General features: G+C 38.9%; 1 protein-coding gene across 4 annotated transcripts in view; it reads left to right on the forward strand.

Moving 5' to 3' along the window:
* LRBA (LPS responsive beige-like anchor protein) overlaps nt 1–27,358 on the forward strand; it is a 552,105-nt gene that overhangs the window by 397,795 nt on the left and 126,952 nt on the right. For all 4 annotated transcript variants that reach the window (XM_029076638.1, XM_029076639.1, XM_029076640.1 and 1 more), the window contains exons 45-47: nt 7,024–7,164; nt 11,022–11,141; nt 24,198–24,350. In XM_029076638.1, coding sequence (XP_028932471.1) covers nt 7,024–7,164; nt 11,022–11,141; nt 24,198–24,350 — 414 coding nt within the window. The remainder of the gene's footprint in view (nt 1–7,023; nt 7,165–11,021; nt 11,142–24,197; nt 24,351–27,358) is intronic.

Below are 27,358 nucleotides of genomic sequence, written 5' to 3' on the forward strand. Positions count from 1 at the left end.
TTGTCATTAAGTCATTTTTTTTCTAGATTGTGGTCTTGTTCATTGACTCGACTCCCTATAGATCCAACATCACCAATATCCACCAATTGTTCCTCGCTTCTCCCTGATGTTGACTAAGTAGCACCCATCTTTTAACTTCTATTTACATACCCTAGAATATCTGAACTAAATATGAGTTGTTTTATAGTTGTCTTCTCTCTTTCCATATGACTTCTATTCCAGGTTGTGGGGCAGGCTTCATATGGAATATCTGATTAAAAGTCTCACTTAAATTGAATGTACTCAACACCTCCCACATTCACCTGATGGGTATGGCATTTAACAGTATATTTGAAAACCTAAGTACTAAACAGCATTCCATGGAATTGAGAGTGAATCTGTGGCAAAATCTACAGAGTATTCCTCGGTGTAGGGATAAGCAACCTGTTCTCTGCTTTGATGCATAAATCAGATGACAGTGCCAGAAAATCAGGACAAGTAGGAAGCTAGAGTAGTCAGGGATGGGTAGGGTTGTAATGAAAGATACATAAGTACTACCAGGTTCCTGCATTTTATCCTAATTTTCTAGTTACTGTATATTGTTTTATTTTGACTGCCAAGATAATGTGATGCTTACTATGTTGCAATGTAATTGCTTTAATATTTAAAAGTCTGTGCAGAGTTGTTATTGATTTAGTTGCTCAGCTCTGATCAAGTTTCCCTTTCAATCTCTGATGGGAAGCACTCTTCCTAGATTTGGATGCCATTAGCACAAGAATATGCTAGAAATGTCCTCAATGATCACATAGTGAAAAGTGATTTTTCTGTAGTATCACTTGGAGAAGTTCTAGAAAAGGACATCAGTGTACAGATAATATAGGTCAATTATCCAGTTTTTGAATTATTTAAGGCTTTGGCTGTTGATCCCATCTGGTACCTGCCTTTTTACATTTTCTCTGCATATAAAAACACCTAGCAAAGAGAAGGGTGAAGAAATAGAAGAAAGAAGCTCAAGTTAAATTTCATTACACATTTATTGTTCAGGTTAAAGATTTGTTAGTAGAAGTTGAAATTATGAGCTAAAATGAGACTTTTGGATTACTTCAGCATTGATAGCCTAGAATTACATGCATATGACATATTTTGAGTTGTAGAAAACTGGGTTAAGAAAATAGTTAACCTCAGTTCTAGGTTTTCCTTATTTCATGGGATATTTGTCGTGTTCAGATACTTAGTGTTTTAGGGACAGTTGAGCATTTAATAGAAACTATGGACACTATTCAACATCAGCTTATCTGCAAAGATGTTTTTAAAATATTTGACTTGAGAGCATCATCACCATTAAATTACGAATCCTAAATAACCACATTTGCAAAGTATTCTGGTGGAAATGATTGAAGATAGATTCTGTTTTTCTTATTGTCCCTTTTTTGGTAAGTCTATTTTCAATAGACAGGCGAAAACTTTGTGTGTGCTTTATTCTGTGAATTTTCCCATAGCTTGCACTGCTGACTGTGAATATAAGCTAGAATTTCCTTTCCCTCAGTCTTTTGATGTCCAATTATGAATAAAAAGTATGTTATGGTACTTTTTTCATGTTCTTTACATACAGTGTTTTGAAGCACCTTGAATTTTTTTTAAAGGACATGACCTTTTCATTTATCTGAAATCCAGAGTGGTACCAGATTGTTGGTTGCTTGCTTGGGGACTGGAGAGAAGATTTTGTAGACTGCTGACAAATGCTTTTAGTTGTACATTTGTTATGCTCTCCTTTGCCATAAAGAATCATACAATCCAATCCAAATAGCTTTCCTTCATGTATTTCTTTTGCTCTTTGTTTTTACTTCTAGATGTCTATGGTAAAATAATCTGAGTCTCAACTCCATTAGTTAACCCTACATGTCGTAGAAGTTATTGAAAGATGACATTGATTCAATGTAATATTCTTATGGAATTGTCTAGAAAACACTTTTATCATGACCTCTTTTGGTTTAATGGTTCCATCACTGTCATTGGTGCTATATTCCTTCATGGGGTAAACCTAACAGTAGATGGAAAAATCTACAGTGCAAATGATATCTGACTTGTTAGCCAATAAGCGATAGGGAGATTTTCTACCAGTAATTTTTTCATCACTGTTTAGTCCGGTGGAACTTACAAGTGATAAGCTAAGGTGAGGTATTTCTGGAGAGTCTCAGCCTTAAATCCCAGCCAAAATCACCCCCGTAGTCACTTTGGAGAGCCTACACCCCTTTTAGCTTCCATGATTCCTAAAGCCCTTCAGTTCTTCTTTTGCTGAGTCAGAGAGGATTTGGGTATCCCTGCCTAATGGCATCCCAAATCCCTGCAACCCTATCATTGCCACTACCTTCTCTCTCAAACACAGGTATCTCCCCAAAGACAAGATGATCACCTGAGGACTAAGCTACCTTCCACCTCCTGGAGCTGCTTACAGAAGTTCACAGGGAAAGGGCTCCCTCACCTTCCCAGGTCCACGTAGCTCCCCACACCTGTATTTCCTCTGCCAGCCCCTACCTCAGGCAGACACCAAGATCAGGGACACTGGAAATTTTTTTAAGAGTTTTCATGCCAATACATTTAATATATTAATTTGGCAACAAACAGAATTCCAGTCTGAACCATATTTTCCTAGATCTAATACTTTCCCTTGCCAGGATCCTCACTTCTCCATAGTCTTAACCTCTGGACCCAAACCTTTACTCTATCCTGTGTCTTTCCAGGGTCAAGGCTCCTAGCCTCCCTTGTGTCCTGCCCTCCCAAGATCACAGCTCCAAAACTCTCTCCTCATATTGTCTGAGAGGTTTCTTCCCCAACTATGTGACGCACTTTACAGTCTTCCCAATAAATCCTTTCAACTGGCTCGGTTACAGGTGAATACATAGAAGACATTAATAGCCACTCGGTTGAACTTCTCTCAGGAAGGGACACATAGGAGTCCATTTCCTGGTTCCTTTTTTTCCTCTTCCACCCCTTCCCAGTGTTGGGATAAGTTGGACTGCCTTATAGTAATACGCGGACAGTGAGATTTTATTGATGGATTGTGTTATGTGTCCCTCCTAATTGCCTCAGAAATCTTCCTAATTAACAGTTGCCACCTAGGTGTGCTGGTGACCCTGAATACCACTCCACTCCTTTCATCAGCATTCCAGAACATGTCCTCTAAAATAATACAAATTTAGTTGATAAGGTTTCCTCTTTTCCCTTTTTTAATTCATTTTTAAATTGTATGGGCTAAGTGAGAACTCTATGGATCTGCTACCAAAACAATTGCAGATGGAGGTGGGGCTTTCTGGGAGAGATGTTCCCGTGGTGTCGCTATGGGTCGGAGACAACTCAACGGCATAAGACAAGACAAGTGCTTACTGTGACTAAACACTGGATAGATACAAATTAATCAGAATGGACACAGTTCCTGTCCCATATGGGCCTCACAGTCTAAGTAGAAGGGAGAGCAGGTATTGAATACCCATTTTACTGTTGAGGAAATTGGGACACAAGAAGCTGTGTTTTGCCTACAGTTATATAGCAGACATTTAGAACCTAGGTCCTCTGACTTTCAGGATCATGCTCTTTCCACTAGGCTACACTCTTTCTCTGATGTTGGTCCAGTGAAAGAGTGTGGCTTTGGGAATCAGGAAACCTGGGTTCAAGTCTCTGCCCTGTTTGTTGGGATTATGCCTAAGTGCTGACGGTTTCTGACCTTAGGTGGTTTTTGGGGGTGGACAGGCCCAGCAGGAATCCTGAAAAATAACTGATTTACTTGGCCAGCAAAGATCTCAGCAGCTGCCAGGGCAACTGCCTTCTGGCTTATGATACTCTGGCACAACTAGAGTTCTGTGCTTCAGGCACTCTGGCCATAAATGGGTCCTTTATAAAATATTTTTAAAACCCTATGCATTCACTTTGCATTGTGCTACCAGCAGGAATGAGAGACTGTCAATGGCCCCACACAAGCTACCATCACCCTAATCAATTCTTTTGGTTTAGTTCTTGCTCCAAAATCTCAGGATTGAGGCTCATCTGTTGTCGGCGGGAGACTGTCAGAACGTGGGGGTTCCTGCTCTTTGTGCCCTCCTTATGCAGCAGTGAGATGTGGACACAGGATTTGATAAGGAAAAGACCTAAAATACTTGATGGAGAGCATGCTGATGTCAGAGTTCCCAGTGTGTCTCAGGCGTGACACTGGTATTAAGTTCTTTCCTATTGTTCATTTCATTTTTTTGCTTACGGCCCTACTGCTTATATTAGTTTGGCACTTAGTGTTAATAGTACTTCATGCCCAATCAGGCCCAAAGCAAATTAAAAAAAAATTATCTTCAGAAGACACATTTGCCCTCTGCCTTTTTCATCCATTGTGTCCCGTAGTGAGTCCATTTCCACATTTCATTCAGTTCTTGTGGAAAATTGTTAAACATCTTGATTACACTCAGAATGTAGATTTTTTTTTTTAAAGCACATTATGAAACATTTTTACTCTGACTTGTGCTCAGTTAAATGTTTTACAGTACATTATAACATAGTTGAATCAGCTCATCTGTTAAGGCAGTTGTCAGAAAAATATGGGCCAGTGTGGTATTAGCCCAATACATTGTCTCCATTTTATTATGAAGCTGCTGAGGAAGCTGTGATATACAGCACTGTCATTACAGATCTATTGTTAGAATGGTTCCACAGTCTTCTGTGCACTGCCATTAATTTATAGCAGTAAACAATATGTAGCCCTCCGACTGCAGCAAAGCAGAATCTTTTAATGAGGTGGATGTTATTACCACAATAAATCAGTGCATTCGTGTAATGTATAATTCAATGTGTGTATTCCCACTGTAACTTCTCTGAGTAAGCTGATAGTGTATCATTGTCAGTGCACAGCTACACTGTTCTATTTTTTTAAGCCTTCTTTTATTTGGGGACTTTTTTATATGCTTGCAAATAAATGTGGCGTGCCTTGATAGTTGTCCTGTAACAGGCACCAGAAACCAACTGTAACAATAACAGCCAAAATCAATACTGTGGGTTCTAGTTGTATAGATCTCTGCATGATACCATTTTTTCAAAGGCTAGTGAAATCAATCCTAATTGGTTTTAGCATTATAGTCAAGAAACATAATTCTATAACTATTGATTTGGGGTGTACTCATTTGGAGAGTAATAAAAATAGAAGCAGATAAAGCGAATACTTAAAATGCTGCAGAACCATACAAAAGCAGCATTGATTCTATTTTTAATTCATATAATTTGTCTTCCAATGATTTTATTTCTTCCTTTTTTCCTCTAGCAGAAGTTAGTCTTTGGGGGTAAAAGAAGTCTAAAACATGCTTAAAGACATGCCAAATTGGTTCTGCAACAAAGGAATTTTTGGAGTCAATTTAACTTCTCCTGGAATAAATTTACAGATCAGATTTCCTCCAAAAAGAAACTATTGTTTAAAATGGTAACATTGTAAATTAGGTGAATTGCTAAAAATCCTTGCAATTCTATTCTAATTGCAGTTAAAACTCCTTTATGTTAAATTTTAGACTAGATCTTAGGTGCCATTTAAATGATATGTGTGTATATATTTATATATATATATATATATATTTGGATGAATCTAAGAAGAAATAACTAATTTAAATAGCACATCTCAATTTATACATTCTGTGTGCCACTTTAAAAATAACTTCTTTAATATAATCCTGGAAATATAAAAATACATTTACACGTAAATTGGATTACTGCTATTGAATTCAGCCGTGATATATTCATATATTTAAATGCATAATTCTCCCGTTTTTTCAAATCCAAGAATTGGAAAAGGCTTTTAGTGAACTGCCCTTTCATAATAACAAGATATTTTTCCCATCTTTTGCCTTAACAAATAAGGCAGTTAAATTGGAAACCTGCAAATGAATACAACTGTTTGAAAATCTTTGCCTTTTGCATAATGAAGTAAAGCTTTATCTGTAAATTTTGATGCAGTCACTTTTTGTGTGCTTCATCGGATTGATCTTATTTTGAGAAGAAATCAAAAGTTTATTGTAAGCAACAACATTTTATGGAATTGTATTTACTCAGAGAATTCCAAACAGTATGGTTTACTGTCTGTTTTTAGTGTAAAATAAGGTCCTGTTCACTAATCTTTGATAATTACTTCTCTATATATTCCATAGAATCATATTTTACCCAGGAAATAGCAATAACTGATGATGGGGACCTGTGACTATAATAATGTTCACTGTTACTGGTACAAATCCTGTTCTCCCTTCCCCATCGCCACCTTATTTAACCCTGCTTTACCACCATTACCATCCACACCACTAGAATAAACTCTTGATTAGTCCATTGCATTTCTTAAACCTCCCAAATCCTAAAATTGCTTTTCTTGCCTCTGATTATTGCACCCACTTTATTCAATACATTTGTCATGGTAATTGCAAAGTATCACTAAACCAGTACCCAGTTTATGTAACATTTTCTGTACTTGTGATGAAAAGCACTTGTTTTGGACTAACTGAAGGGTCAACATCTACAGTAATAATCTTCCTATCTGACAGTTACTCTCTCTACCTTCAAAGCCTTACTGAAGGCATATATCCATCCAAGAGCCCTCCCTGACTAGCCCTCGTTTTCTCCTCTCCCACTGACTTCTGCATTGCCATGGTTTGCTCATTCACCCCCCAAACTCAACCCCACATCACTTACGTGCATATCTGTAATTTATATTAATGTCTGCCTCCTCCTCTATGGTAAGCTTGTTGTGGGCAGGGAATGTATCTGTCAACTCTCTTAAGTTGTTATATTGTACTCTCTCAAGCACATAGTACAGTGCTCGGCACACAGTAAGTGCTCAGTAATTACAACTGATTGATCGAGTGCTGGAATATACATTTCTGCCAGCACATTGAATGAAACACTCTTTTGGTAAAAAGTAATATGTATATGTTCCTTAAAAGGCTTGAGTGTATGGTAATGAAATTGTCTTTGAAGATAGTAAATCAGATAACATTGTAATGTTCCCATTTGCATTTTTCTTTCAACATTTAGCCCATTGGAGCTCTGAATCCAAAACGAGCGGCCTTCTTCGCAGAGCGTTATGAATCATGGGAAGATGATCAAGTTCCCAAATTTCACTATGGCACTCATTACTCAACATCAAGTTTTGTGCTTGCATGGTTGTTAAGATTGGTAAGTTTAATCTGAGTAATTAATCTATAATTTATTTTATTCTCTGTCTCCTTTGCAAGCTCCTTGTGAATAGAGATTGTGTCTTCCACCTCTCTGGTACTCTCCTGAATATTTAGTACAATACTTTGCACATAGTAAGCACTTCATAAATAGCATTGATTGATTGAACAGAGCATATTCATTGGAGATTTCATCTCTTACCCTCCCGACCCTCACCCCATAGCCCCAGTCAGGTGCAGCCATGGGAACTGCTCCTCTGTCGTAGGAAAGCTTCCCTTCATCCTTGACCTCTTCCTAACCCAATGTTCCTCCTTGCCATGACTGAAACCTGTCTCTTCCCCAGGTGACAATATCTCCTGAGGGCATCTGATCTTCTCCCACTCACCAAGAGTTACTGGGAAAGGGGTTGGAGTTCGCTTCCTCTTTGCCCCCTGCGAAAACACTTTCACACCATCCCACCTCCCCCATCCCTCTGTTCCCCTTCTGTTGAAGCCCATATAATCTGCCTCTACCAGTCATTCCAGTTGCTGGTGCCATCATCTAGCTGCCCTAAGGGCTCACCTCCAAATGTTTGAACAGTTTTGACCCCTTTTTCACATTCTATCTCTCTTTTCCATCCGTACACTCACCCTAGGAGCTTCAGTATCCATGGGGATGTTCCCAGTAACCCTTCCGCTTCCTCTCACCCCTCAACTCCACTGAGCTCTTGCTCCACCCCACCTCACCCACTCACTAATCTTGACACATGCTCGATCTCATCATCTCTAGTCACTGTACCATCAACCTCACCAACTCTGCAGTTGCTCTCTGTGACCACAACCTCCTCATCTGCCTTCTCTTCCACACCCCTTGATGCAAAACTGTCTTATTTCCTCACCAAGATTTCCACATTCCCAATGTCATCGAGCCTCATATGATATCCCTACCCAGACTACCTTCTCTCGATGCACAAATCCACGCCCTAAACTCCTCCTTCTCTAATGAACTCAAATTCCTCAGTCCCTTATCATTCTGACAATCTAGTTGCACCAATCCACGTCCCTGGATCACCTCTACAGTGCTTTTCCCTCAATTTTGTGCTCAAACTGTAGAATGCTGCTGGAGGAAATCCACACATTAAGCCAACTTTGTCCATCTCAAACCGATTCCCACTTGACGAAGCTCTGCCTCTCTTCTGCCCGGCAACAATATTTCCCTATCTTTACTGACTCCCATACCCATTGCCCGTGCCAGTTGTTTCAAACATTAATCCCTCCTCAAAGCCCCTGCATCCCCTTCCCACGTCTCTTGCCCCAGTGACCTTGCCACTTAGTGAAACTTTTGGGGGTGATCTCCCAAAATCTCCCTTGTACCTCTCCAGTGCCACCCTCTTTCTGCCCACCATTGGCTCTCCCATCCTTCCCAGCATTTTGCAAAAGGAGTTTTTCCATCTCCTCTTAAAATCTACCCCCTCGATCTGTGCCTCTACCTCATCCTCTCTGACATCCCCTTTCTTCTTTCCCTGGTCACCATCTTTAACCACTCACTCTCAATTAAAATCATATCTCCTCCACCATCCCTTCTCCAAACCTTCATTTCCTCTACTCTTCCCTCCCTTCTGCATCACTTAGCCACGCTGTAGAGAAGCAGCGTGGCTCAGTGGAAAGAGCATGGGCTTTGGAGTCAGAGTTCATGGGTTCGAATCTGGCTCGGCCACTTGTCTGCTGTGTGACTTTGGGCAAGTCACTTAACTTCTCTGTGCCTCAGTTCCCTCATCTGTAAAATGGGGATTAAGACTGTGAGCCCCACGTGGGACAACCTGATTCCCCTGTGTCTACCCCAGCGCTTAGAACAGTGCTCGGCACATAGTAAGCGCTTAACAAATACCAACATTAACATTAGCATTAAGCACCCACAGCTCCACAGCACTTCTCTACAAATCCTAACACTGTACCACTTCCCCTATCAGTAATTTACTTTAAAATCTGTCTCCCACTATTTTCCGTTAGCTCCTACTAATCATGGATCATTTCTACCAAATCTATTTTATTGCACTCTTCCAGGTACTCAAAAAATATCATTGACTGATTTAAGGATCTTTTCCTCTCACTTCTCCCTCGGAAATACCAGGGGTGTTTTGGGTATATTTCTTTACAGCATTAACCCCAGCTGCAAGGACTACCATAAGGCCATCTGGATTTATCAGGTACTGAGGTCTTCGCTCAGAATGGCCCTGTTCTATGTACTATATGGATCCTAGAATGAGTAGCCCTTGCAGTGTGCTTTTAAGGCTCTAAAAGATAAGGTCTCCATGCAGAGAAAGTTCACACTGTGTAAATTTCTCATCTCACAGAATTGTACATACTTCTGACCCTCGACTTAGGCATCATAGCCAACTCGCTGCCACTTTTGGAAGTGCAATCCATAAGCTGTGAAAAACAGTGTAGTCAGAGCTCCTTTAACACAGACTTTCATTAGTTGACTGAGTGATAGAATAAATGGTTTTGCACACTAAAAGCTCATGGTGTTAGTCAAGACATGATTAGTCTAACAATAATTTTCCACAAAGCAAGGTTCATCAAACATCCAACTCCTGCTTTATAAGAGAACTGACTTCATACGCAGTCAGTAAAGCGATCATTGTATATTGCGCTGTGATTACATGGTGGCCTAGTATGGAGACCCTGTTCATCTTTATGCCGCTCACATATCCAGTACATATTAAAATACTAATCTTTACAGTCGCCAGAGGCTCACAACAAAAATGTATCCGTAGATCTCCAAGTAGCCCAAGCCTCCAGGCTTGGTCAATTAGTAGTATTTATTGTGCATCAGATATGTGTGCCGTGCATGGAATAAGCATTTATGGAGAGTACAATAGGAGTAAAAAACACAGTCTTTGAAGACTAAGCTTGCAATCTGTCCAAACTGGTTTATGCTAATTTATACTCATACTTGCTAATTTAGTGGGTTTAGGAATGATCCACGTATCTAAAATAGTGTCTTTATTTGGAAACAATCTCAACTCAAGGTAGAGATCTTACATTGTCTGTGGATACGGTGTAGAAAGAATGTGGGTTCCACTTTTATTAAAATACTTATTTTCTTAGAGATCTTTAAATGTATGCTTTCTGCTCTTTTCCCTTTACCCAGTGGCCAATTTGTTGGCTGATTTAAAATTCCTCTGAAGATTATTTGCAGGTTCAGAATGTTTGAAATAAGAAGCATTGATTTTGTTCCTTTCAGGAGTATGGATTTTTGTAATCTTGTCCTAAATGATCCCACACTGTCTGCAACGTAGTAGATGTCATGTATTGATAGTTTATTGGTTAAGCAGTAGAAGTTTCTGTAAAATTGAAAGGTAATTCATCTACTGGAAAGTAATTTCTTTGGGAAAGCATTAGCAGTACATCGTTAATTAAAGCTTGTTAGAAGGTACAAGTAGACATAAATCCTTGAAGTAATTTATAGTGCTTAGCTAATTTCAAGCAATTATCCACTAATATGTGTTTAAGTGTTTTTTAAGAGGAAGCTTTTAAATCTTTCAAATGTTTTTCTTTTCTCAATCATAAATTTAAATATTGAACCATAACCATGTGAATATTAAGTTGAAAATCTTTTCGCCATTGAACATATGGGTATTAATATATTTTTGAAAAGGGGAAATGTTAAAGGAACAGTGTGATTTTTCATATTTTTGCATCACTAAAAATATTTCTTTTGAGTCAATTTTTAAAATAAAAGGATTTTAGTATGAAAATATAATCCCCTCATTTTATATTCATTTTTGAAGTAGACACTGAATCATGGCAAAGCACTTATTTAGGTATAATGATTATCAATTAATTTATCATTTTCAATTTTTTTTTATTTTGTAGGAGCCCTTCACAACATTTTTCCTAAATCTCCAGGGTGGCAAATTTGATCATGCCGACAGAACATTTTCATCTGTTTCAAGAGCATGGCGTAACAGTCAGCGTGACACTTCTGATATCAAGGTAAACAATGGTCCACCTGAATCATCTGTTACGACTTAAGGTGTTACAGGTTTGCTCTTGTACAAATGAATTTTGGCGGGTGCTAAACCCACAGGTTGGAGTTGTGCCCCGTTCACTAAGGCTTAGACCTTAGAAGAGGCCTACCATCATTCTGCTTTTGTGAGACCTTGTTTGTTCTGTGTTCAGAAAGAGTTACCCAAGGTGTTCTCAGCTATACTGTTTTTGACACCCAATACTTCTAGTCTTAATTTAGAAAGGAACAGCCCTTTTACTTTTTAAAGAATTTTCCCTTTTTTTAAAAAGGATCTTACATTTATTATTTGTTTTGCCCTCATATTACATGTGAGGAAACTGAGTATACAGCAGTTATATGTTTTATCTAAAAATACACCTTCAGCAGCAGAACTGATACTGGCCTACTAAAAAGAGCACAGGCTTGTAAGGCTTGGGTTCTAATTCCAGCCCTGCCATTTATTTGCCTCCTGTGTGCTCTTGAGCAAGTCACTTAATTTCTGTGTGCCTCAGTTTCCTTGTATATAAAATGGGGAGTAAATACCTAGTCTCCCTTCTCTTTAGGCTATGAGCCCATGTAGGACAAGGACTGTCTTCTCTGCTTGTCTTAAATTTACCCCAGTGCTTAGTACAATACTTGCCACTTAGGAAGTGTAACAAATACGATTGCTGTTATTATTAGGGCTTAAAGATACCTCTTGACTTTTAACACCATATTTTTTCTCATAGACCACAAAGTCTACTAACACGTGGGTATAAATTATCCATAACATCTTAGTTTGCAGTTTAGAACTGGGCTAACAGACTGATCGGATGTGCCTGCCATACATTGTAGTTTTATTGGCTGCTAATAGTTTTGGGGAAAAAACTATTCAAACCTTGAGGTTACACACTTGTTTTGTCCTCCGCCTTTTATGACAAGGGTCAGGTCTTTTATACTAGAGCTTCTTTCTGTCCCTTGGCTCAAGCCTTCACCCAGAAATCTAAACTATGAATGAGAACTCTGGAAGTTCTCAACTCATACATCTGTTTATGAACATGAAATAAGGATAGTTTGTTGTCTCTTCCCAGGGTTGCTAAGGCATTCAGCCCAGACAAGGCAACAAAATTCCAGTTTCTAGGAAACTTGTCACCCTAGACCTGTCGATGATCCAAATGTGCTGGTCACTGACCTGCATAATGACAGCAATTTTTGTGTAAGCTCCTCCTTTAGACTGGACAGGAACTTGTCTGCCAACTCTGTGATATCTTACTGTCCCCAGTGCTTAGTACAGTACTCTGCGCACAGTAAGTGTTCAAGAAATGCGATTGCTTGATCAACTAATTGGTTTATTTAGTATCGACTTTGGTCTCGCCACAGGTCTCTGAAACGGTAGAAGCGTCTCTCAGAGCGTGGTGACTCTGGGTTGCACTGCACTCTCCACTAAGTGGTGCCGGCCCAGGGCCCCAGGTGCAAGAATTGTCTGCCCAGCAGCATTCGTTGAGGGCTTAGTTTTGAAAACTTTTCTCTGGGAGATGCTAGCTCTGAGTTGCCAATATAGGAACTTGGGAATTGATGCATAAAAATATCTGAGGTGGATATATTTTGTAAGCCAGTTTTATTTATGTATTTATTTTTATTTTTTTATGGATACACAGTGGGCAAGGTGGGCATTTTTCATTAGTGATAGGATGTGGCATTACCATAATAATAATGATGGTATTTGTTAAGCAGCGTGGCTCAAGGGAAAGAGCACGGGCTTGGGAGTCAGAGGTCATAGGTTCGAATGCCGGCTCTGCCACTTCTCAGCTGTGTGACTGTGGGTAAGTCACTTAACTTCTCTGTGCCTGAGTTCCCTAATCTGTAAAATGGGGATTAAGACTGTGAGCCTCGTGTGGGACACCCTGATTACCCTGTATCTCCCCCAGCGCTTAACAAACATAGTAAGTGCTTAACAAATACCAACATTATTATTATTATTATTATTATTAAGCACTTCCTATATGGCAAGCACCGTTCTAAGCACTGTGGTAGATACACAGTAAAAAGGATCACACAGCAGACAAGCGACGGAGCCGGGATTAGAACCCACGACCTCTGACTCTCAAACTCGGGCTCTGCCCATTAAGCCTTACTGCTCTCTCCCAAGTGAGGCAAATGGGAGAGGGAGTGGGGTAAGTGAGGGCTTCAGCCTCTTGGTGATGTGGATTTTTTAATAAGGCTTGAAGCTGGGAAGAGTTGATGGTCTGTCTTGAGAGACCCAGCCTCCCCAGCCATTCCAGAGTAAGTGGTAGTATTTATTTTACCTAATGGATGAAATGATACATCTCAAAATGTTAATTTGTTTTCTTTAGCCAATACTATTCTTGGATCCGTGTGTGTATATATATATTCACATACATATTCATGATGCACTGACCTGCTAGTCATAAACTGGGTAACTACTCAGAAATTGTGAGTTGGTGTCAAGTATTTTACCTCAGTAGTGTGCCTGTGACAGTTCTTTCCTGTTTGAAAGTAATAATGTTTTCTTGTTTTGAACATGTATGTTTTTAAAGGATTGTCACTGAATTACAGCAGGAAAATGAAAATAAATATTCATTTCTTAAATTTCTGATTCTTGGTGGAAATTATACTGCAAGATCCACAGAAATAGCCATCTGTTTTTTTATGTCTTAGAAGAGAAGCTTGAAATTTTTGATACTTTCAGTTTTGTTCTATGTATGTTATCCTCCAAAATATTATTTCAATAGGGGAAATTTTATCTTTCTGGAATTTTTTGGTGGTAATGCAATACCATTTCCTGAATGTTGGACAGCCACAGATTCACTATTTTGGAGCGGCAATTTGGAGCCCAAGCAAAATTTTCTGTGAAGAGAAATGACTTCTTTCAAGTTATAGTAATTTTCATTTTCTTGGTGATATCTATGCTTTTCCATAAAGCTTAAAGTTCGTGAGCATCCTTGACAGATGAACTTTTTTGAGCTGTTGCACAGATATAATGTGGTAAGTTTAGTGCTATGGCTGGAATCCGTAGATATTAGAAGAGCCACACAGGCTAAATGCAGCAGCAGTTCGTGTCAGTGGGTATCCCACTTTAATAACGAAAGCTAAAGCATATGTGTGGTCACAACCAATCCTTGTCATTATGCCATGAAAGCTTTGGGATTTGTGATCAAAGCCTTGGGATAATCCTGCACTGTGGTATAACCTTTGGTTGAACCTTTCAAAATTTTGATTTTAAGAGTTGATATACTACATCAGACCGTGTTACCTACCTCCAAGTCCTATCTCTCAATTTAAATAATCATACTATCGTTAAGGCAGATAAAATTGTAAATCATAAATGCTTAACTGTTATTTTGTCAGTATTGTTTACTTATCAGTTCAGCACTGATGCTTTTTTTGAAAAATGCTGAACATATGTTTTTTATTCAGAGCTGAGTCTTCCATTCTGATGAATATAAAGCATACTTCCGTCGTAGAAGTACATTCGAAGTATTGAAAAGACACAAACTTTGCCTCAGTTCACCAAATTTTCTGTCAGAGCAGATGGCTGTGAAATGCAATATTAAATAGCATAAAAGGGCAATCTCCTGGTCTGTTAAGGTTTCTTTAGAAAGTGATTTGATTTGCAGTGTAAAACCCAAATGTCTTTCATTTTTGAAATTTGATATTAACCATTCGGTTGCACATAAAAGGGCATGTGTAGATTCACATACATTTCTATCATTTAAACACAAATATATATCCTGTTCAGTATATACCCACCAAGTAAACAATGATACCAGACAACGATATGCCAAATATGCTGTTAAGAAACCTGATGGCCAGTTTCTGTGTCATTTTATTTCCAAGTGTGATGAAATCTCTCAAATTAAAACCCAAATAATCTTCCCCAGAAGCAACTTGAAACTGAAATACATTTAATAATCTGTACTTATGGAAGTCTACATCTGCAGAGATCTAAAGTGTAAACGGGACTGTAAGCTTGTTGCAGGCCGGGAACGTGTCTCCCGACTGTCATAGCGTACTCTCCCAAGTGCTTAGTACAGTGTTCTGCATACAGGAAGCACTCAGTTAATACAATTGACTGGTTGATTGATTACATACAAGATTGTTTGATCAATACCGGAGTGCTATTATGTATGATAAAATGCCATACACCACACCATTCCATTCGATAGCTAATGGTGGAAAAAATGGACTTGGGCTAAAAGAAAGTACTACTGCTTTTTAGTTGCCAAATTACCTGCTGATTACAAAACAAGCATGCTGATACAAAGCAACGATGTGTTTACGTCTAACTGCATTTCTTTCTTTCGTGGAAACCGAGCAGTGTATTTTTTTGTAAATACATGCATGTCACGAACAGTTTCAGCATAACATCTTTCCATTATTAATCTATCTTGAAATGATTTTCCTTATTTGAAATTCTTTTTTTTTTCAAATCACTATTGGAGAAAATAATTTGTTTTTCCATTTCAGTTGTTTCTTCACATTTGGGTGGGCTGGGGGGAGAGACATACTTTATGTTTCAAATAAGTGTTTAATTGTGCCTGGGTATGGAAATATATACTGTGAATAAGATACTATAAATATATCTTTTTTCTATTTTTTTTATTCTGAAGAAGGGATATATAACATCCAGTGTTAGACAATATCCATCAGCTATCCTGTGAGCTCTCTCCCTTCTGCCACTATTCTCCAGAATTTATTTAGCTTTAAATCTAGCTAAAATGTAGCTCTTTCGCCTTCATGCCAAAATGCACTCTCCCTAAATTAGTTAGAGGGAAGAATAAATTGATTTATTGCATGGTAGACTAGTGAATTTTCTGTGATTTTTCTTTGGTTTTTCCCACTGTCTCCACATTTGTTTCTCTTGTTTGAATCTGAAGAAAGTAGTTTGAAGAGGGCATAAAAATAATATTCAAGTGGATGCAGGCCACAGTGAAAGTAAGCTCTTTGAAGGAATAGGAAAATATTTTGACCTGGAATGAATAAATGTAGAGTTTATTATGTACACAATATATAAGTTTCTGCAATATTTTCTCTCTCAGGTTATGTACAAATAACAGTGACATCTAAGAATCATTATTTCAGAAATCTTGTATATATATTTGAACAAATATATAAAAATGTGGCCAAATTGATGTAGTCCTAAGAGTAGAAATCAGAAAAGTTTGGAAAGGGGGAAGAGTTGAGAAAGGGAGAAATGAGCAAGAGATTTCAGGTCTACCACGTCCTACCTGGGGCTCACTGTCATGGTTGGGGAGCCTTCTAGTCCTGCCAACAATTGTGGGGTAAAATAATAATAAATAGGATTAATGATGATAATGATGGTATTTATTAAGTGTTTACTATGTGTCAAGCACTGTTGTAAGCATTGGGGTAAATTCCAAATAGTCAGGTTAGACACAGTCCCTGTTTCATTCACATGGGGTTCACAGTCTTTATCCCCATTTTACAGATGAGGTAACTGAGGCACATAGACGTGAAGTGACTTGCCAAAGGTCATTAGACTCCAGGTCCTTCTGACTCCGAGGCCTGTGCTCTATCCACTAGGCCAAGCTGCTTCTCAATGCCTTCAACACATTTACATATAATAGTATCAGTCGGTGATATTTATTCAGTATTCACTGAACATCGCTAAGCAATTGAAGATAGGCATAGGCCACGTCCATGTAGGGAGGACTAGGGAAGTGTTGTGTTCTTTAAAGCCTTAGCATCAGAAGACCTCGTTCAGTCCTGGACTTTTCTGGTATATCAGCGCCTTTTAGTCGGAACCTTTCCCAGTAGTTCTGCTTGGTGAGTGCTGGAGGGCTCTAGTCTTATCCAGTGTTGAACTACCTGGGGCGCAAGGAGACTGAATGCATAATGAGCTCACCTATCGAATCAGATTATACTCCCAGATCAAATAAAGAGTCCCAGGGAAGATTGAGGTAAGAGTGACTTAAAGGTTTTTGTTCACCTTGCAGCTTGTGGAGATGTCTCTTAATTCACTATATTAGTCTTTTCAATGCTGCTAGTGATATTGCTTTTCCTGCTTTATTTTCCCTAAAATCCAAGTTAAAGTAACTTGTCTTGATATCCCTGTGTCTATTTGCCACTGACAGAAACATTAATAAATAAATGAGTCCTTTTAGGCTAATTTGAAATGCAGCATTATCCAGATCCATTAGAAAAAGGAAATAGAGTGTATTTTCTTTTTAATTCTAAAGTGACTGTTTTTATAATGTCTACTGGGGCTTCAGAATAATATTTCTTTATTACAATTTAAATTATTTTACCAAAGGAAATTTTGTGTTGTTGTTAAATAGAAATGGGGAAATCACTATCTTTTTATGCTGTCATAGAATATGCAAGGAAACTTTATCTCAAAGTGGTTTTAACGCTTAGTAACAGCTCTCCCCAAGACACGTATTAGAATGTCTTTATACCATTTTTTTGTTTATATCCATTTTTCTTAGCTTCTGATTTGTAGTTTTAAGATTTTAATGGGTCTTAATTGTTTATCACTGTTATGGTAACAATCGAACACTACTATGAGCAAAGTGCTGTTTTGAGCACTGAGTGAATAATCCAGTAAATAAACTAATAAAAAATGGTTTCCATCCCCCAAGGGACTCAGAGTCCCAGTGTGAGATGACAGAGAACACTGAGAGTAAATAGTAAGAGGTGTGAAAAATTATGTAGCATAAATTAGCAACATTGACATATGCATTTAAAACAGGACTTGAAGGGAGAAGTCCTCAGGCTCCTCACCACTTCAAGGAACATCCTTAGTCCACTTCCTTTCCTTTCCAGTTTGTGGGTTACTTTGTCCCTTTGTTCAAGATAAAGTCATCTCCCATTGATAGAGCCTACCCACATGGCTTCATTCTCATATATTGCAATTTTATTCACACAATTACACATATGCTTTTATTTTTCCATATTCACAATCAAAATACAAATACAAAAAGACATATGTATACACTCACCCACATTTCCACATCACAGATAGCTTCTGGGATGTGGGGAGATGTTTGAGAACAAACTCATGTGAGGACAGCCATTGTCTGGGTAAGAATACCTCTGTTGGGATGAAGGGGATCTGGAAGATTGGATGGAAAAGAAATTGGGGACAAGCATAGTTCTACCTGGAAACGTGAGCTCCAGTATTTCCTGATATATTCTTGGACTTCAGGCTTACTTTCATAACAGTATTTCCAGGCAGATGCTCTCTCCCAAGGGGCCGGCGTCTTGGGACCTGCAGCGGTGATCAAAAGGATAGGCTTAGCGTAGAGGGTTGATAGGTGTAGATATTTGGTTTGTCATTGTAATGGTCATGAAAAAATGAACACCATCTCAATCGATATATCGACAGTATAGGCAATTGGTTCTTGGAATGTACAGCTAAATTGAAACGTACCTTGGAACCAATTTCTCATAGGAAGAGGGGTGGAAATAAGCTGGAACGATGTGGAATAGGGCACCGGGTAAAGAGTAAGTGCTGGATCGCCCTGACTGGTTTTGAGGTGTGCCTTAGCCATGCTGTGGCTCCACCTGCCACTCAAGGCCCTTCCAGGACCTGAAATGCAGGCGTGCCAGGCAGCCACTAGGCTCCTGGGGTGAGCCGGCATGACTCTGGGTGAGGTACGGAGGTGGGTTTGGGAGAAAGCTGGCCTGCTGGCCTGCACCCCTGCTGCTCTGGTTTTAATTGGCTGCAACACACGATCTCTGTTCCTGTCCGGGGACCCATCGTGTTCCTCTGGTCCCAGCCTTCGAGGTCAGCTAGAGTCTCGCTGCCAGTGCCATGCTTTGGCATGTTTTGCTTTTTCCACAGTTCCCACCGGGCCCAACGTGTGGTCTTTTAGAATCAATCAGTGGCATTTATTGAGCACTTGGTGCATATGGAGCACTAGACCAGGCACCTGGGAGAGTACAACACTGTTGATAGAGCCTTTCCCTGTCCACAATGAGCTCACGTTCTCTAGAATGTAAGAAGTAGCATGGCTTAGTGGAAAGAGCCCGGGCTTGAGATTCAGAGGTCATGGGTTCTAATCCCGGCTCTGCCACTCGTCAGCTGTGTGACCTTGGGCAAGTCACTTAACTTCTCTGTGCCTCAGTTACCTCATCTGTAAAATGGGAATGAAGACTCTGAACCCCACATGGGACAACCTGATAACCTTGTATCTACCTCAGCGCTTATACCAGTGCTTGGCACATAGTGCTTAACAAATACCAACATTATTATTATGATTATTATGATTATTATGATTGTAAGACACTGATGAATGTCTTGGCTCCATCCCCCATTGCTCTGAGTCCAGTTTTACTTCTGCCCAGGAACAGTGTTGGTAACTTGTTTCCTGAATCATGTTCGGGTACCCTGCTTTTGCCCAAGTTGCCACGAACTGTTCATTCGATCAATTATAGATAAGCAATAAAGGTATATTAATTTATTTATACTTAGGGAGGTTCCCTATTAGGGTAGTTAGCTGACATTTATCTAACTGGAAGTTAAAATATATACCAACCCTCCCTGGTAATTCCAATTGGTGTTCAGGTAACTTCCTGCCCTTCTTAAACTCTCTTTCCTGCTCAAACCCCCAATCGGACTTTTTAAAATTGTTTCTTCTCCCCTTCACCGTCCCCCAACCTTTCCCATGCAACTAACCCTCTCCCAAGACCTAATTCCATGAAGGACAGTTGATGCAGAGAAGAAACCTGGGTTGTAAAGCTGAAACAATGAAACTATGTAAACATTTAAATGCCTGTCATTATAACTTGTAATGTCATATGTGGTGAACTTTCCTGTATTTATTTATATCTGCTGGATGCAGAGCCCTGTAATAAGTACTTGGGGGAGTTCAAACTTGGGGGAGTTCAACAGAAGCAAGAAATACATTCCCTACCTTCAAGGAACCTAAGGTCTCATAGGGGAGGCAGAAACACAAAATCTATTTCCAGACAACAGGGACTGGTGGAAAAAGAAGGGCAAAACAGGAAATATAAATTAAAATGTATATTTCTGTAAGTATAGACTGTCAGGCCAATGACCTACTGCCCTTTTTGTTCATTTAATTAAGAACATGAATAGGGAAGCAGTCTTCATGGTGATGTTCATGCAATTTTTACAGTGCAACCAGAGAGAAATAATAGACACATAAAGAGGAAAGCAAAAAAAAATTATAGTTAGGTGCTTTCATGCTAGGTTTCTAGGGTTTTCTTTAGATACTTATAAATATTTCAGGACCCACTAGAATGCATTTCATAAAGGAGATGCTTAATAAATACCGATGAAAGTGATTGTACCAATAATTCCAATAAAAGATTGTATGAAATGGTAGTTTACAATTCCTACTACTCCATTTTTTATTAAGATGTGTTCCAGACATACACTTTGATGTACTTAATGCCATCACTGAATTGTGGTACCTAAGCTGTATGTCGCCCAGCGATGCATGGGGATAAGTGAAATAGAAAATGGAATGAGAAAAGGCAGCGGGTCCTCGGGAGACCCAGTGGGGAGCAAATAATAATAATAATGTTGGTATTTGTTAAGCACTTACTATGTGCAGAGCACTGTTCTAAGCACTGGGGTAGATACAGGGTAATCACTTTGTCCTACATGAGGCTCACAGTTTTAATCCCCATTTTACAGATGAGGGAAGTGAGGCACAGAGAAGTTAAGAGACTTGCCCACAGTCACACAGCTGACAAGTGGCGGAGCTGGGTTTCGAACCCATGACCTCTGACTCCCAAGCCCGGGCTCTTTCCACTGAGCCACGCTGAGCAAAAGTGGCAGCAAGCGTCAAATGAAACTGAAGGCTCACAGTGCACTTCTGTGTTGGTATTTGGTATTTGTTATGCGCTTACTATGTGCCGAGCACTGTTCTAAGCGCTGGGGTAGACACAAGGGAATCAGGTTGTCCCACGTGGGGCTCACAGTCTTAATCCCCATTTTACAGATGAGGTAACTGAGGCACAGAGAAGTTGTGACTTGCCCAGAGTCACACAGCTGACAAGTGGCGGAGCTGGGATTTGAACTCATGACCTCTGACTCCAAAGCCCGTGCTCTTTCCACTGAGCCACGCTGCTTCTCTCCAACTGAGAGCTGGGCTGGGAAAGACACATTATTTTTAACTTCTCCGTTGAACATTTCCATCGGTATCATCGATGTTTGCTATTCATTGTCAGTAGCCAGAAAGAATCATGAGCCAAGTCTAAATCAGTCTACCGACACTGAAGCAGTGTTTACTGACATCGGGATACCTAAAGACCTGTTGAAGCTGAAGGGAATGTCAACAAGGAGTGCCGAAGGTACCTTGGGAAGATGAATTGAAGAATTTACTGAACCTGTGAACAGACAGCTTGCAAACAGCATCAGCAATGTTATTCATTGTCAGTCGTATTTACTGAGCACTTACTGTGTGCAGAGCACTGTACTAAGCACTTGGAAGGTGCAGTAGAGACAGTCCCTGCCTACAGGTTTAAGCCTTTTCCAGGAAATATAATCTGTTTTGTTTAGGATTACAGATCAGTGTATTGAAGGACTGATTGGGACCTATTGAACTGTGGATTAGTGTAAACTCTTTGGAAGTTAGTCTGGAACTGTAGTCTCCCCTCTAGACTGTAAACTCATCATGGATGGGAACATGTCTGTCAACTCTTATATTGTACCCTCCCACGCCTTTAGCACAATGCTGCATGCACAGTAAGAACTCAGTAAGTATAACTGATTGGAAAATGAATTCTCAATATGAAAAATCTTGGCTTTTTAGGTAGTTTTGAGGGAAGTATTGCCTCATGTTCAACTTTAAAGATTCTTTTTTAAAATGTGAGTTCATAAGCAGAATTTATAATAGTGCTGAAAGGAGTCCTAGAGGTAGAAATGTATTTTTGTGTAAGGAATTAAAAGAAAAGGGGATTCATCCAAGGGAGCATTTTAGCAAAGATGTAATATTGATGCATTTTAGGTAAGGAAGGTACTCATGAAAAGATCATTTAACTGATGTCAAAATCTGTGTATGCCCTCTTAATGCTAATTTATTGTCTGCCTGCATAAGTCTTTCAAAATTTTGATGCCTCAATCATATAGAATGGGTTTATTCACATATCACCCCTTTATTTTCTAGAGGAAATGTGCCGGTAAATGTGATATGTAAACTTTTTATTTCCTTAGAAAATGGATGAATAGAGACAGAATATGGAATTTGCATTTTTTCAAGGTTAAAAGAAAAATTATCTGCTCCACACAAATGTCGTTGTTTTTAAAACAAATGGAGAATTATTGAGGATTCGTCTTGCTGCCTCACGAATTAAATACTTATAACACTTGAATCTATTATTGGAAAAAAGCGTGGCTTAGTTGAAGAGTTCCCGGGCTTGGGAGTCAGAGGTTGTGGGTTCTAATCCCAGCTCTGCCCCTTATCGGTTGTATGACTTTGGGCAAGTCACTTAACTTCTCTGGGCCTCAGTTCCCTCATCTGTAAAATGGGGATTAAGACTGTGAGCCTCATGTGGGACAACCTGATTACCTTGTATCTACCCTAGCGCATAGAACAGTGCTTTGCACATAACACTTAACAAATACCATGATATAATAATAATAAAAACATAAGCATCAGTGGATAATTATTTTTAAAAATTATTTCTATTCAACCATTCAACATGACCTCACCCTTCTAAAATCAGATCCGTGTCCTTGAAAAAGATAACAGCTTTCTCATAGAGAAAAGATGAGATTTTAAAAAAAATCACAGGTATATCAGTAATAAGCATAGGGTCAAAGCGTGGGGTGTGTGTATCTGTGTCCTCAAGACCACTGTGAGTGGAGCTCTTTGCTGTTGGGCCAGCAGTGTTTTTCTTCTCTTTTGTGGCCCAGCAGGGCAACCAAGAGCCCTCTAGCATTGGTGAGACCCAGGCCTTTAATTTCATAGACGTTTAACCTTGTTACCAGGCTCCTCTTTCTCTTGCCTTCATTTGTCCAATTTAAATGGTTCCCAACCTCTCCTTATCAGGTACTTGTCAGGCATTTGGTAGACAAGCTCATTTTTATCCCGCTTAGTTAATTAAGGTAATTGTAAACAAAAGAGGTACAATTCAAAACCAAGCACTGTTTCACATGGATGATGGAGGTGATAATAGCTTAATTCCTGCTTGATCTTTCCCGTCTTTGCTCTGGCTACTTCGGCCTGACCTTGTTCACCATCTGATGACCTCCTTTTTTACTCAGCTGTTTGGAAAGCTGCTCTTGCCATAGCTGGCCCCGAGGGGGTAGCTGAGGGACTACTGATCCACTGACCCATGTCAAGACTGGATTTCAAGTCTGATCTACAGGGCCTCTGACATAGTTACACATTGGGCTCATTGCACATAAAAGCCAAACGGCCTGTGTTTTTCTGCTTGTTAAGTGGCGTGCAGTTTGCACTTGTTAAGGAGAATACTTCTTTTTCCCTTGTCGCTTGCTATGAAATTATTTCCCAGACTAATTATGAATACTGATCTTCGCTAGTCAGTGAGGGGATTCTCGTTTCGTCTCCCTTTCTTAAATTGGTACCTTTGTGACTTTATTATTTGCTGAAGCTAAATCTGGCGTGAAAGTATCCTTAATGTAACTACTCCTATACCTAGTCATGGTTCTAGAATGCAATGTTTTAAATTTAGAACGTAACCACTGGTATACCTAGTCAGGTTCCTAGAATGGAATGTTTTATTTTTTGAATCCTGAGTTTACTTTAGGTGTTTGGTTTTTTTTAAAAAAAACAAAAAACAAAACTCTGCCCACATCGCAGAAGATGCTCCCTTTGTTGCTGCATATTGCTGGTGTGTTCTTTAAAGTCAGTCACATTACGAAATGCTTCCTGAGAGCAAGTGCTTTACTAACTTGTAAGACTTTATCAGATTTGGTCAGTGGGCTAAGAGGTCAGGCTACAGTGGGGAAAAAGCAATAAAGAATTTTCCTGTTTTATTATTGTCCCCGTATTCATTACCATTTAGCCAAAAGGATCAATTTTTTAAATGGCTAAACACAGTTCCATCTATAATTTGTAACATTGTCTTTCATTTACATATAGGAGCTGATCCCTGAATTTTATTATCTCCCCGAGATGTTTGTCAACTTCAATAATTATAATCTTGGAGTGATGGATGATGGGACAGTGGTGTCTGATGTCGAACTTCCACCATGGGCCAAAACCTCAGAAGAATTTGTTCGCATAAACAGGCTGGTAAGATAGCAATCATCTGTGATATCTGTCAAGGGCCTGTTCTCTAAGCATCTTTCATGTGTTGGTGTGTAATAATTAACCCTTGCCCTTCTGGACAAAGCTTGAGTTGATATGGATAACTGAAAGTGACACATATTCCATGAATCTACGTATACACTTGGATTCCATTAAGTCTCTTCACTGGAAGACATAAATGCTTATTTTATACTGTTCAGATGGAGTTATGTTATGCTATTTCTTGCTTTTTTTGTGGGGGTGGAGATTGATGTGGACATTCGAACCCCTAAATATCCGCTTTCAAGAAGTAAATTCTCTCATAATTTTCAGATTTCTAGTGACGTTTCTATTAGAAAGAGTGACAAGTAAGTGAACTTTTTTGGTAGATGGAGAAGGCTTTGAAATGATTTTTAATCATTCTCTGATTTGAAACTTTTACAGTTTTTCAGGAAATGAAATCATTTTTCCATGCTGTCGTCCCTCCCCCTCCCCCCACAAAAAAAATCACTAATAATCTTAAATTACATGGCCCTTACAACTCTTAAGACCCTATGAGGACTAGGTCACTAGTTACATGTGTTATTAATAAGCCCCATGAGAAAGTGACATGACCTGCTGCCCACTGTTCTCTGTCCTATAACTTAGCTCATGGGTCAAATTTAGGAAGTGGGCCTCTACCATTTGTTTCATCAGATTTAAAAAGAACCTTTTTTGAGTAAGGATTTGGATGTGATTCTTAAGAATGTCAGAGGTCAACATTATAGATCTAACTTTGTTATTGAGTAAAACAATTTGTTCAAATGTGATTTTTCTGGGGAGACCTTGTATTTTTGCATTGAAAATCCTTCTACCCGGTCATTCACCGGCTCTGTTTTCTGTCTACTCCTCTAGATCTTACTGCCTAATCTCAATTTTGCTCTTTCCCAACTTCCTCACTTGTAACACCATTCTTGGGTTAATTTGGTTTATAAAATGGCAAATAGTACTTAGAGATGTTTTTTCAGCTTGTCATTCATTTAGAATATACAGAATAGTAGGTGATAAAACCGAAATATGAAATGGTAGGTTATTTCCCATTTCGTAGTGCTTATATTAATCCACTTCTTAAGAGATTCATTTAAAACAATAAATTGTCAGAACATCATTAATGGAATTTGGAGTTCAGAAGTGTTTAAAATTAAGGTTTGAGGGAAGCAGTTCTTTTAATCACACTGCCATTGTCAAGATTATAAAAGGGGTATTTGCACGTTAAAATTTTCAGTTTACTTTAAAGCACTCCTTACATTTGAATAATTTCTTCTGTTCTAGCTAGACAATTGAAAACGTTTAGGAGTTCATTCTATATTCTTTTTGTTCAAAATCAGCAGAGCTGTAGTAGAAGGTAGTAGTTACCTCAACTTTTTCCATTGGGGTCTGCTTTTTATATACAATTTCACATTAATATCATAACAAGAAGAGCTTTGGTATATAATTTTTCAGTATGGCCATATTGTCATATTAGAATTTTGACTGGCTTGTGTCTTGCATATAACCTGGGGGTTTCTGCCCTGAACAGTTGTGACCAATGCTGTTTTGACCTATGCTATGAAGAAGCTTATTTTCCTGAATACAAATCAAGTGCAAATAGCATTTCCTTTTTTCCAAATAATATTTTTAACCTGCATTAGGGGAAAAAAAATCCTTTAGCATTGACTAATCTGTGATCCATTTGAAGGAATTTATCCATTTAAAGAAATATAAAGAACAAAGCTTTGCTACAGTACAATACAGATTGATTCATTTTAAACTTTCCTTTTAACCTCTTGAAACAGACTAAATGATTATTGAAGTATTTTATGTTCCCGTTAGCATGTTCTCACATACGGAATTTTTCCCTTTTGCTTTTTGGTTTACCTCAAGCCCACAGATTTTATGCAATGATTGTAGCTCATGAAATGCATACTACTTTGATCTGTGACCTTTTTGTGGTGCTAATCGGGTTCCTGATATCATTATACCTTGCTCATTAATCATATTTCCTGCAGCCCGTCAGGCAGCCAGACAGCCCAAGTCCCCGTTTTCAGCCCTGTGTTGGCAGGTTTCTGCTTTTCCAGATTATTACAGTACGATACTTTGGCTTCTCATAACCAGAGCCACATCAAGCTGTGTGCTACAATTAAAGTCAGATGGTCCTCAGGTTGAACAGGGATATAGTGTTGCAGCTGTCTGTCTTGCTGGAACAGACCAGCAATAGGAACAGATGATATATAGGACAGTGAATAATAACGGATTGTACAGTCCAGGTCAGTAGCTGGAGATCACAGCATTAATTAACTTACATACTTGTTTTTAATGGATACTCAGCTCATCTCTTTTAAGTCCTGTGCCACACAAATATTAATTCAGGTAGGTAGCAAAATTTTTAAGGGTGTGCTTATATGTGCTGATGGCAGCCCTATATAGCTATATTTTGATTGATGCTGTGTTCGAAAACCCCTTAAAAAGTATTATCAATCTCTGTGTATTTACCAGCAAGGTGGTTAGGGAGCTAAGACAATGGATTTAGTAGGGGAAAAAATAGCTAATGCTTATCTAATATCTTCTAAGGCTTTGTAAGTAAGTCAAGCTAAATATTGTATCGATATTTGGGTCAAAGAGTTATTTGCAGGGATATGGTGATGACATTTGAAGGTGAAAAAAAAGTTGGATTCAGGAAAGTGGTGGAAGTTTCGTTGCTGTGGATATTTGAAACTAGTGAAAGGGACTCTTTAGAATGACTGTTGAGGAAAAGAAAGGGAAAGGTATTTCTTCAGAAAAATTCAGAATCTGGAACATGGAACAAGTGAAGGGATTTTCTCTTTTTTTTTGGAAAGTGAAACAAAAGGTTTTCTCTTTCCCAAGAATCATGGATCTTTCCATCTTTTAGTGAAACTTTAGTTGGCGTAGTTAAACTAGGTCATTCCTTTGCCAGTCAGTCAACAGGAGAATTTATTTTACACTTACCAGTCTGTCTAGTGGTGTATTAAGTGCTT

This window comes from Ornithorhynchus anatinus, chromosome 12 (genome assembly GCF_004115215.2).
Source record: "Ornithorhynchus anatinus isolate Pmale09 chromosome 12, mOrnAna1.pri.v4, whole genome shotgun sequence".
Classification (NCBI taxonomy): domain Eukaryota; kingdom Metazoa; phylum Chordata; class Mammalia; order Monotremata; family Ornithorhynchidae; genus Ornithorhynchus; species Ornithorhynchus anatinus.